Genomic DNA, 12,617 nt, shown 5'->3' with positions numbered 1-12,617 from the left:
AGAGAAAGGCATTTTTGTTCATTCAATCAAATTGAATGCAAAGTTTAGCACAAAAATACACAAACAGACACAAACGCACATACAAAATATTTTACTCAAATGTGTACAATTAAAATGTTTCAATAAAAATTTATATATGTATGAAAATGCAAAAAAAAGTACAAAAAACAAAAACCACAAAAAATAATCTTGTTATACTTTATTGGAATGTCTACTGAAAAAGCGGCTGCCAAGTATGTGGAAATATCAGCACCGAGGGGGGGGGACGATCTGGAGCTGGAGCTGGCCGAGGAGCTGCCATTTATCAGGACTTACTCGCAACTAGCACGCATAGTTTCTAATTAAAAGTTGGCCCATCGCCTCGGAGGCGTCTGCGTCTGCGGCTGCCTTGGCGGCATTTTGACAAATGGTGCGGCACTTAATCTCAGCGCCCGGCTTGGAGCGCCTCCCCATTGCCCGGCCATTGCCCTAGGAACAGGTCAGAGCTGCTCCCAAGGCGTCTTTTAGCTGCCAGCCCCCTGTTCCGACCAGGTCTGGAGTACATAGAGATTACAAGTCGGCGAGGAATGGCAAATGAAAATAGTCCCAGTCGATTTGTGAAGAGCTTGATGTCAATTAGGAGCCTATCAATTCTCTTTTATCGATAACTCCACTTGCACAATATCGATAAGTATCGAAATAGAAAGTAAAAGTAGTCGAAGTCGATTTGTTTAGAGCTTGATGTGACACAAGTTCATACGCGGAAGCCTATCAATTCTTATTATCGATAACTCCACTTGCACAATATCGATAAGTATCGAAATAGAAAGTAAAAGTAGTCGAAGTCGATTTGTTTAGAGCTTGATGTGACACAAGTTCATACGCGGAAGCCTATCAATTCTTATTATCGATAACTCCACTTGCACAATATCGATAAGTATCGAAATAGAAAGTAAAAGTAGTCGAAGTCGATTTGTTTAGAGCTTGATGTGACACAAGTTCATACGTGGATGCCTATCAATTCTCTTTATCGATAACTCCACTTGCACAATATCGATAAGTATTGAAATAGAAAGTAAAAGTAGTCGAAGTCGATTTATTTAGAGCTTGATGTGACACAAGTTCATACGCAAGAGCCTATCAATTACTTTTATCGATAACTCTACTTGCACAATATCGATAAGTATCGAAATAGAAAGTAAAACTCGCCGTGGAATGGTAATTAAAAGTAGTCGAAGTTGATTTGTGAAGAGATTGATGTCAATTAGGAGCCTATCAATTCTCTTTTATCGATAACTCCACTTGCACAATATCGATAAGTATCGAAATAGAAAGTAAAAGTAGTCGAAGTCGATTTGTTTAGAGCTTGATGTGACACAAGTTCATACGCGGAAGCCTATCAATTCTCTTTATCGATAACTCCACTTGCACAATATCGATAAGTATCGAAATAGAAAGTAAAAGTAGTCAAAGTCGATTTGTTTAGAGCTTGATGTGACACAAGTTCATACGCGGAACCCTATCAATTCTGTTTATCGATAACTCCACTTGCACAATATCGATAAGTATCGAAATAGAAAGTAAAAGTAGTCGAAGTCGATTTGTGAAGAACTTGATGTGACACAAGTTCATACGCAAGAGCCTATCAATTACTTTTATCGATAACTCTACTTGCACAATATCGATAAGTATCGAAATAGAAAGTAAAAGTAGTCGAAGTCGATTTGTTTAGAGCTTGATGTGACACAAGTTCATACGCGGAAGCCTATCAATTCTCTTTATCGATAACTCCACTTGCACAATATCGATAAGTATCGAAATAGAAAGTTAAACTCGCCGTGGAATGGTAATTAAAAGTAGTCGAAGTCGATTTGTGAAGAGCTTGATGTCAATTAGGAGCCTATCAATTCTCTTTTATCGATAACTCCACTTGCACAATATCGATAAGTATCGAAATAGAAAGTAAAAGTAGTCGAAGTCGATTTGTTTAGAGCTTGATGTGACACAAGTTCATACGCGGAAGCCTATCAATTCTCTTTATCGATAACTCCACTTGCACAATATCGATAAGTATCGAAATAGAAAGTTAAATTCACCGTGGAATGGTAATTAAAAGTAGTCGAAGTCGATTTGTGAAGAGCTTGATGTCAATTAGGAGCCTATCAATTCTCTTTTATCGATAACTCCACTTGCACAATATCGATAAGTATCGAAATAGAAAGTAAAAGTAGTCGAAGTCGATTTGTTTAGAGCTTGATGTGACACAAGTTCATACGCGGAAGCCTATCAATTCTCTTTTATCGATAACTCCACTTGCACAATATCGATAAGTATCGAAATAGAAAGTAAAAGTAGTCGAAGTCGATTTGTTTAGAGCTTGATGTGACACAAGTTCATACGCGGAAGCCTATCAATTCTTATTATTGATAACGCCACTTGCACAATATCGATAAGTATCGAAATAGAAAGTAAAACTCGCCGTGGAATGGGAATTAAAAGTAGTCGAAGTTGATTTGTGAAGAGATTGATGTCAATTAGGAGCCTATCAATTCTCTTTTATCGATAACTCCACTTGCACAATATCAATAAGTATCGAAATAGAAAGTAAAAGTAGTCGAAGTCGATTTGTGAAGAGCTTGATGTGACACAAGTTCATACGCGAAAGCCTATCAATTACTTTTATCGATAGCTCTACTTGCACAATATCGATAAGTATCGAAATAGAAAGTAAAAGTAGTCGAAGTCGATTTGTTTAGAGCTTGATATGACACAAGTTCATACGCGGAAGCCTATCAATTTTTCTTTTATCGATAACTCCACTTGCACAATATCGATAAGTATCGAAATAGAAAGTAAAAGTAGTCGAAGTCGATTTGTTTAGAGCTTGATGTGACACAAGTTCATACGCGGAAGCCTATCAATTCTTATTATTGATAACTCCACTCGCACAATATCGATAAGTATCGAAATAGAAAGTTAAACTCGCCGTGGAATGGTAATTAAAAGTAGTCGAAGTCGATTTGTGAAGAGCTTGTTGTCAATTAGGAGCCTATCAATTCTCTTTTATCGATAACTCCACTTGCACAATATCGATAAGTATCGAAATAGAAAGTAAAAGTAGTCGAAGTCGATTTGTTTAGAGCTTGATGTGACACAAGTTCATACGCAAGAGCCTATCAATTACTTTTATCGATAACTCCACTTGCACAATATCGATAAGTATCGAAGCAGCTGCCTATCGGATGCGACTATGTTTTTAATAGATGCTGCCGCCCCCTGCTCCGACCAAGTGTGGAGTGCACAGCAAGTAAGAATCGCCGAGGAATGGTAAATGAAAATAGTCCAAGTCGATGTGTGAAGGGCTTGATGTCACACACGTTCATTCGCAGGAGCTTGTCAGTTCTTCTTCTATCGATTTTCATAATATCGATCAGTATCGAGGAACTATGTCTATCGTTTTGCATGATATCGATAAGTATCGAATGACTATGTCTATCGATTTTCATAATATCGATAAGTATCGAGGAACTACATATGTCTTTCGATTTTCATAAGATCGATAAGTATCGAGGAACTATGTCGATCGTTTTTCATAAGATCGATAAGTAACGAGGAACTATGTCTATCGATTTTCATAAGATCGATAAATATCGTAGAACTGTGCCTATCGATTTGCATAAGATCGATAAGTATCGAAAGACTGTGCCTATGTTTTTACTTGACCAGGCATTACAGGAAAATAAAACGAAATGGCCGTGGGCACAAATGTGTGTACGTACGTTTTGAGCATTATTTAATTCGTTATTAATTTAAATAAATTAAATGTTGGATGAGTACAATTTGGGATGATGTCGTGCTCGGGTTCGGGGTATTGCCAGATGGGTCGAATAAATACGTACGTATATATATAAGTATAAATAAATAAGTTAGCAAAATTAGAAACTAACTACTCGGCATTATTCTCTCTCTCGCTCTCACTCGTTCTCTCGCTCTCTCTCTCTTTTGTCGTTCTCGCTGTCTCTCTTTCGCGCTCTGTCCGTAAACGCAGCTCAACGTCGATATAGGGTATTTACAGTGTTGCCAAGCATGTTGGCGAATTCGCGCTGGCCGCTCAGTTGAAAAAATCCAGAATGCCGTTGAGCAGCTCGTAGGCGAAGTCGCCCCCGCCCCCGCCTCCGGCCGTATCGTTGGCTGCCTTCTTCTTCTTCTTCTTGTTCTTTTTCGCCTTCTTGGACTTGGTCACCTTGGCCGTGGTGGCCTCGACGGGCGACGCAGTCACAGCTGCCGCTGCCGGCGCCTCCTCAACCACGGGAGGCGCTTCGCCGGCGGCGACGGGAGTTCCGGCCTCATCCTTGCTCTGGGCCGTATCCGTTTCGACGTGCTCGCGCGTCGTCTGGTCGACGACGGCCGGGCTGGCGGCCGCCGGGCTGGCGGCTACGGCCGGCTTCTTGCTGGGCTTGTCGTCCTCGTCGTCGTCGAGCTCGTCGAGCAGGCCGCCCAGGCTGAAGCCGCCGTAGTCGGCATCTTCGGGCGCCTCAGTGTCGTCATCCTCCGCATAGTCGTCGGCGTCGGCGTCGTCGTCCTCCGCCGAGGGCTCGGCATTGCCATCGCCATCGTCGTAGTCGTCCTCGTCCTCGTCTTCGTCGTCGTCGTCGCCACCAGCTAAAAAAGAGTCGGTCAGGATCGAGATCGGATGCAGGCCTCATCGACTTACCGCCAAAGCCGAAGATGTCGTCATCGTCGTCGTCCTCCTCCTGCTTGATTTTGGTGGGCAGCGGCTCCGCCTCGGCGACGCGCAGTCCCTCGGCGCCGAACTTGAAGCAGGAGATGGGCAGCTGGGCCTCCACCTCGTCCTCGGCGCGCAGCTCGAACGCCAGGCACGCCTTGAAGTTCTCCTTGGCCCGCGACAGACCGTAGACCCGGCCGCAGAATTTCGAATAGCCGCCGGGCATGCCCACGCATATGGGACGCGCCCGCTTGCTGGAGATGCGCCGCGAGGCGAGCGTAATCTCGCCGAACTTGAGCGAGACGCTCATCTCGTCGTTGCCCAGATACGAGATCTTGGCGCAGCCCGGCCCGCTCGGCAGCAGCGGCAGTCCGAACTTCCGGCAGCAGTCGCAATGCGATTCCGAGCACTTGCAGTAACGGCTAATCGGATTCTTCTCCCCATCCTCCTGCGGCTTCGTCGTCGTCGTCGTCGTCGTCGGCTTCGGCTTGGCCGTGGTTATCTCTGCGACGGCGGCGGCGGCGGCAGCTGGTGCCGCATCCACGCTGGCAATCTCGTTGGCGCTCTCATCCACAATTGCATCCACCACGGACGCAGTCTCCGGCGCTGGCAGATCTGCGGCGGCTGGCTTCTGTGGCTCCGTCTCGGGCGGCGCTACATTCGGATCGATTTCCTCGGGCGGCAAATCGAGCTGCTTAAAGTTCTCGGATATCTTGTCCGTGCGCCGATGCACGGTCTTGCCGTCCACGGAAAGCAGCGCGCCGCTTCCCAGCAGCAGCAGCAGCACCAGCAAAAGGGGCGAGCGGCCGAGGGCGTGGCTCATCTTGGAACTGCAACGGAAAGTGGAGAAGTGGAGAATTGGCATTAGGACTCGGTTGGCATTAGGACTCGGTTTGCCCAGTTCCTCTCCCTCTCTCCACCCTATCCGTAAACGTGGAAAAGTGTTGGCAGTGCTGCCAATCAAATTGGCGGTCCCAGAAGCGGGGTTGAGATAAGGCTGAGATGGGGCTGAGAAGGAGTCTAAGCTGTCTCTACCCATTTGCCACTCTCTCTCTCTCTCTCCCCCCTCCATCTCTCTCTCTTTCCACCCTATTCGCAAACGTGGGAATGTGTTTAGAGTGCTGCCAATCAAATTGGTGAGTTCGACCCTGTACTTCTCCCTCTGGACTTTGGAGATGGGAATTAGGAAAAGACTTGAACTCGGATTGAAGCGGCGAATTGGGAAGCGGGCTTGAGCTGTCTCTCCTCCCTCGCCCTCCCTCTCTCTCCCTCCCTCTCTCACCATTCTATACGTAAGCGCAGTTCAATTCAAGTACAAGTAATATGTTTACAGTGCTGCCAATCATATTAAGGAGCTCGTCCTGACCAACACTGGCTACTCTCTTCTTCTTCTACTCCCTCCTTTTCGCCTTTTGGACTTGGAATTTGGAATTGGGAATTGGGAAGAGTTTGTCAGAGGCGACGGCTGAGACGGAAGCTGGGCAAGCTGTGGGCACTTCGTTTTATTTAGCACTAAATCGGCGTCGAGGTTTCACCCAAAAAAGTATTCCAAATGCAAACAAAAAGCCCAACAAAAAATCACTTTCAGAGGCGCGCGATTAAATTTCACCGTTTCGGTTGTTTTTTTTTTCATTTGTTGTTTTTTTTTCGCGTGAACTAAAGAAAGAAATGAATTTAAATAAATATTGACATAATTTCTTCTTCCACTTGCCATGCGCTTCTCCTTCTTCCCCTCTTTCTTTCTTTCTCCCTCAACGAGCCGTGCGAAATAATAAGAGCGTAGCTGGGTAAACGGTGTGCGGGGGGGGGGGGGGCGGAGGGGGAGTATTGCACGAATTTCAAAGTAAACAAATTAGCAGCGCCATCTAGCGGGCAGAGCATGGGCAGCGCATATCGAAATTCGAAAATGCGTAAATATTGTGTCAAATGCGAATGCAAACACACAAAAGAGGCCGCAACAAAAGACAAAAGAGCCCAAGCCCAAGTCCAAGACAAAGGCCAAACGAGACAAAAGCAAAGCTAAGCAAAAGCGAGAGTGAAATCTTAAATGACCAGCAACAGCGAGCAGAAGGAGGTGGAGGTGGGGTTGGGGGAGGAGGGGGAGGAGGAGATGAGACAGCAACGAAGTTATTTAATTGACTATTGATTTGGGCAACGGCTTGTAAGAATGTACCCGCTCCCCCCCCCCCCTACCCCTCCCCCCCTCTCCCCTACCGATGGTCTGCGGCAGCAGCCAAAAAGCTGGAATTAAATTTCCAGCTTGAAGCACGACTCTTTCTGGGCAAAGTGAAATTTTAGACATTGACTCATTGAACCACTTGGGTGTAGCGCCCCCCGCCGGCCAGAAGCGGCATAGTGAGCCCCGCTTGAGAGCTAGAGCATCGTTTTTTCGATCTCGCTTTCAACAGCTTAGACAACTGTCCGCAAGTGCGGCGGAGCGGCAGAGCGGCAGAGCGAAGGAGAGGGAGAGAAAGCTCAACATGCATATTAGCTGTTAAATAAGATTCGAATATTTCGAATCTGGAATCCGGGCGTGAATGTGGAATGCGCACAGTGGTTATCATCCATAACATTTGCTCACTTAAAAAACAATATGTGTATACATTGTATATGTATTCATCAATATATTTCTCAGGTGGGTGCATTATGCGTGTGTAGTAGTGTGTATTACAAGGCTTTTTTCGCACCAAGTATTTTTCTTTCAAAATATTTTCTCCTCCTTATTGCGCGCCTGCACCACAATATGGCGCACCACGGTGCGTTCAGTCAAGCAGGCAGCTTTTCAGAACAAATCCCGAAAATGCACGCGCGAAAGAAGAGCCTGCTGCTGGATGGGTGGAGGGGGGAGGGGTTTGCAGTGTCATAATATTTGTGCAGCTCTTATGGTCAAGCGAGAGAGAGCAAGCGAAATAAAACGAGGGACAGAGACAGGGAGATGCACGCGTGTAATTAGTACAGCTTTGTTTCACAGAATGACCTACCACCACTGGACAACAACAAGAAACGAAACGAAAACCGCAAAAAACAGTAATTTGTAACCCAATTGTTGATGCCGTTGTTGATTTCGTAGTTGTTGTTGTTGTTATTGCTGCTGCTGCTGTTGTCAGCCTATTAGTGGAAAGAAAGTATGTGACCAAATGCGAAAACAAGTCGCGGCAAGTGGCAACAGCAGCAGCAGCAGGAGCCAGAAGCAGAATTGTCCAAGCCGCAATAACAGTAAACATTCAAATGGCCATGGCCATGGAATTCAAAGTGGGACTTTGAATTCAAATTGGAATTGGAATCACATTCATATCGGAATTGATGCGCATATTGTCCGGCACATGCGTGGGTGGTTGGGTGGTTGGGTGATTGGCTGCACTAACTGTGAACAGATTGAAGAACACATATTTGTTTACTGCATTCGGCTAACGAATTTGGGCAGCGGTCAGCGTGTTGTTCAATTGGGCCAATTGGCAGCGGTTCGACATGTGCGCTGCTTCTACCTCCTCCTCCTCCTCCTCTTCTTCTTCTTCTTGTTTACTGCTTCACATAATTTCACTGGCATTCCAATACGTAACAGCCTTATGAGGTTCATATTCGTATTCATAATCAGATTCATTTGCATTTGACGCATTTGGAACACAACCAAAAACATCAACAACAGCAGCACGTGTGTCTGTGTGAGTGCGCGTGTGCATGTGTGTGTGTGTGAGTTTTTTTTCTGTTTGTTTGTTTGATTTGATTTGTGTTGTGTTGTCAGGGCGCATATTTTCTATTTTTGTCAATAAATTATAACGGTTGTGAAAAGTTATTAGCATTAATTAATTATTAAACGCATAGGAAAATAGAAAGTAAGCAGCAACAGCAACAGCAACAGCAACAACAACATTAGCTTTAATCAAAATTATCATAAGACATGCGCCGAGGAGCCGGAGGCGGTGGCTGAGGCGGAGGCGGGGCCACAGGCTTGTTTATCATCGAACTCGAAATCGAAACCGAAAACTGTTAATTATGCGTCGTCTGCAGCGCTTAAGCCAAAGGCGCCTGGATTATCGAAATCAGACTCGAAATCGAAACCGAAAAACGGTCCACGCAGCGAAAGTGTTCACTTTTTGCTTTGCTTTTGTTTGATTTTCGGTTTAAAACACATGCATTTAAAAAAAATAATATATTAATTTTGTTGATTATGCCAAAATCTTATTTTCATATTGCTTCGGACTGCTACGATTATGCTAAACAGCCGCCTTACCGACTTTTACATCCTGCAATGGCTTACATAACTCACACACACACGCACACACACACATCTGGGCAATTTGCATAATTTGCGTGTCACTTTCTTGAACAAGCCCGGCGCTGGATGTGATTCCGCATTGTGGGTGAAAATTGGACTCGATGTGAGCTATCGTAATACCAGAAATTACGATATCAAGTCGAATAGGCCGATTATCGGCACACGGCTAAGTAGCCGCATTCAATGCCGCCAGAGAGATGAAATTGCAAGATTGATGAATGGGCGAGACGGCTTGGACGGCGGCGTGCGAGGTGCGGAACATGGGAATAAGCCAATGCAATGCGGCTGTGCGCCATTTCAAAGGCCCAGCTTAAATGCACTGGCCACACGCACACACGCGCATTTGCGTATTCACAATGGAATAGCAGGTTTTTGTGCATGTTCTGTGACTGGCTGCAGGCAAAAGTTCATTGTGAATGGACTTACATGGATCCGATTTAGCGTGACAGGCAAAGAGAGAGAGAGAGAGAGAAAGAGACAGAGAGAGAGAGAGAGAGAGAGGAAGTTTCTTGGCATAGCTGCGAATGGGGGAGGACAGGCAAGAAACACAAATAAAATATCCTCAAGATGATCAATGCTAGAAAGTAAAACGAGTGCAAAATTCAAATAAATTGCGAAAACAACAACAACAACAACGACGACATTATGAAGAACACCAAACAGAAGCGGACGCTGGCAGCAAACGCGACGTCGACTGCGACTGCGACAGCGACGGCGACGGCGACAGCAACACGCAAACAAACTGGTTGACACAATTTCTCGGCGACTTTTACGTGCATTTGGACATTGCTGGTTTTTGCTTGTGGGTTTCCTGGTCATCGTTAGCTGCGACGTCGACGTCGACGTCGTCATTGTTGTTGCTTTTGGCCAAGGTAAGTGTTCTGCTGGCCGCATTTCACACTTCAATAGCCAAAATTTTAAAATTCTGAATTAAATATTTTTCGAAATTCTTCCAATTTACCTATTTACACGTGTTTTTTTTTTTTATCCTGGCGCCTCAGCAGCAGCAACAACAAGCACTGTTATACTTATTAGTAAAGCAAAAAAAAAAATAGTTCACAGCAATATAACGGCAAAGAATTTGAAAAAAAAAAATATCTTTATAATTTAGATCGGCGCGCGCGCAGAGCTTATCCGTTGGGTGTCGTCGGGTGCCAGGTGAAAAACTTCTTTTTTTTTGGAGTGAACTCAACGTTTGGAGACGCGAAACAGAACTGCGCTGAGAAAACGACATCGAGTCGAGTTATTGGCAATTCGAACCGAACCGAACGAACCGAACTTGCGCCGAAGCTCGACTCGAAGACTCCAAGACAAGGTTGCGGCTCAGCTGAGCGCGGCTTTCTTTTTGATTCGAACGTGTTGCCACCTGCTCGGCCTAACGGAGACGCACGTACGCACACAAGCCTGCAAATGTGTGCGTGCGTGTGTTCGTGTGTGTGTGTGTGTGTGCGTGTGACTTCGGCGCCCTCTGGCTAACGGGCGCAACATGCGAGATGGACATGTTCGGCCGCTTTGCATAATTAACTTTGGATCGAACAGACGGCTGTAATTCGTGCCACTTGGACAATAAGTCAACTCTCTTCCTCTTCCTCTTCCTCCTTCTCTTCTTCTTCTGCTTCTTCTTCTTCATCGACTAGCCAATGGTAATGAGTCGTTGTTGTGGCTTGTGATTTTCTTATTTGATCGTGGAATACGGACAAGGGGCTGCCATTGTCTAGCCACGAGCTCCTTGTGACTCAAACAGCCGCACCCTGGCAGCCTTGAGTCACCCGGCTAGAGAACGCTCTGAACTCTGTTCCCACACAAAGAAGCGACGCTACGTGACCAAAAGGAAATCACATTACTCACACAGGTAAAGTGCGCATTGGCTTCAAAAGACCTTGAGTTTTCGCTGCTGCAATCGCAGTTTCAATGAGCTGCAATTCGTGGCTGGCCAAAGCGATTAATATCTAAAATCATTCTATTATTTTCGCAGAGAATTCCCATTAATATAAGCACTAAGCCAGAATTTCCAGAATTACCGTCTGCTTTTAAATGGCTTAAATCATAGCGCATTAAGATTTATCACGAAATTCGTGGAAAAAGAAATATTTCCGATGCTTAAATTCATTTTTCGCGGGATTCAACCTGAAGAGTTATACAATGCAAGCCTTTTGTACGAAGGATTATAAGTTTTATATATATGTATATGTGTGTGTGTGTGTGTGTGTTTGTGTGTGTGTTTGTGTGTGTGTATGTATGTTTGCATGTTCGTTTTCTAATACCAAACGCAGACGAAGCTTATTTATCGCTGTGCCGCAAATTCAAATGAAACGAATTTCCACCAAGTGCTCTCCTCCTCGATTCTCAAGAATTCAAGTAGGCTTTGCTGAAATTCAACAAGGCAGGAATCGTTGGCTCCAACGGCCTGTGCAGGAGGCCTTGGCGGTGGAGCAGGAGGAGGCAGGGCGGGTATGTAGATATGTATGTAGATGTATGTAGATGTATGCCAATGTATGTAAGTAGATGTATGTATTTATGTATGTATGTATATATGCATGCATGTATGTATGTTTGTATGTATGCATGCATGCATGCATGTATGTATGTATATATGCATGCATGCTAGCATGCATGTATGTATGTATATATGTGAATGTGGGTGTATCTACGTATGTATGTATATATGTGCATATGTATGTATATATGCATGTATATTTTAATGTACGTAAGTATGTACATATATTTGTATGTACACATGTAAATATGCATTTTTGCATATATACAAACAAACATATATACATACATATATTCAAACATGCCTACATTTGCATATGCAGCATGCACACAAACATATATGTACATATGCATGCATATATAGATATGCACATACATGCATGTATATATGTGCGTGTATGTACATATGTATGTGTGCATGTATGCAGGTTTGCGGACATGTATACATATATGTACATGCGGTGGAGCAGGAGGAGGCAGGGCGGGTATGTAGATATGTATGTAGATGTATGTATGTATGTAGATGTATGTATGTATGTAGATGTATGCCAATGTATGTAAGTATATGTATGTATTTATGTATGTATGTATATATGTATGTATGTGTGTATGTATGCATGCATGCATGCATGTATGTAATTTTGTATGTATGCATGCATGCATGCATGTATGTATGTATATATGCATGCATGCTAGCCTGCATGTATGTATGTATATATGTGAATGTGTGTGTATCTACGTATGTATGTATATATGTGCATATGTATGTATATATGTATGTACATTTTAATGTACGTTTGTATGTACATATGTTTGTATGTTTACATGTATATATGCATTTTTGCATATATACAAACAAACATATATACATACATATATTCAAACATGCCTACATTTGCATATGCAGCATGCACACAAACATATATGTACATATGCATGCATATATAGATATGCACATACATGCATGTATATATGTGCATGTATGTACATATGTATGTGTGCATGTATGCAGGTTTGCGGACATGTATACATACATGTACGCATGCATGTTTGTACAAACAGGCATACATGTACATATATGCAAATCAACAAATCTTTGATTCCCGATTTCTTTACACTTGCGAGTGGAAATTCCCGAAT

The 12,617-nt window shown here is 43.9% G+C and overlaps 1 protein-coding gene across 1 annotated transcript; it reads right to left on the bottom strand.

Annotated features, from left to right (window-relative positions):
• Window positions 1-3,828: 3,828 nt before the first annotated feature.
• Window positions 3,829-5,528, bottom strand: LOC135440908 (uncharacterized). The gene is made up of 2 exons (XM_064700322.1): window positions 4,694-5,528; window positions 3,829-4,641 (listed from the first exon to the last, which is right to left on the bottom strand). The coding sequence occupies exons 1-2, from the start codon at window positions 5,526-5,528 to the stop codon at window positions 4,091-4,093; spliced, it is 1,386 nt and encodes a 461-aa protein (XP_064556392.1). The 3' UTR covers window positions 3,829-4,090.
• Between the last annotated feature and the right edge of the window lie 7,089 nt (window positions 5,529-12,617).

The sequence above is a fragment of the Drosophila montana genome, unplaced genomic scaffold (genome assembly GCF_035044405.1).
Source record: "Drosophila montana isolate Dmon_TW-CO22-7 unplaced genomic scaffold, ASM3504440v1 contig_1688_1, whole genome shotgun sequence".
NCBI lineage: Eukaryota > Metazoa > Arthropoda > Insecta > Diptera > Drosophilidae > Drosophila > Drosophila montana.
This window is presented reverse-complemented; position numbering and strand designations above follow the sequence as displayed.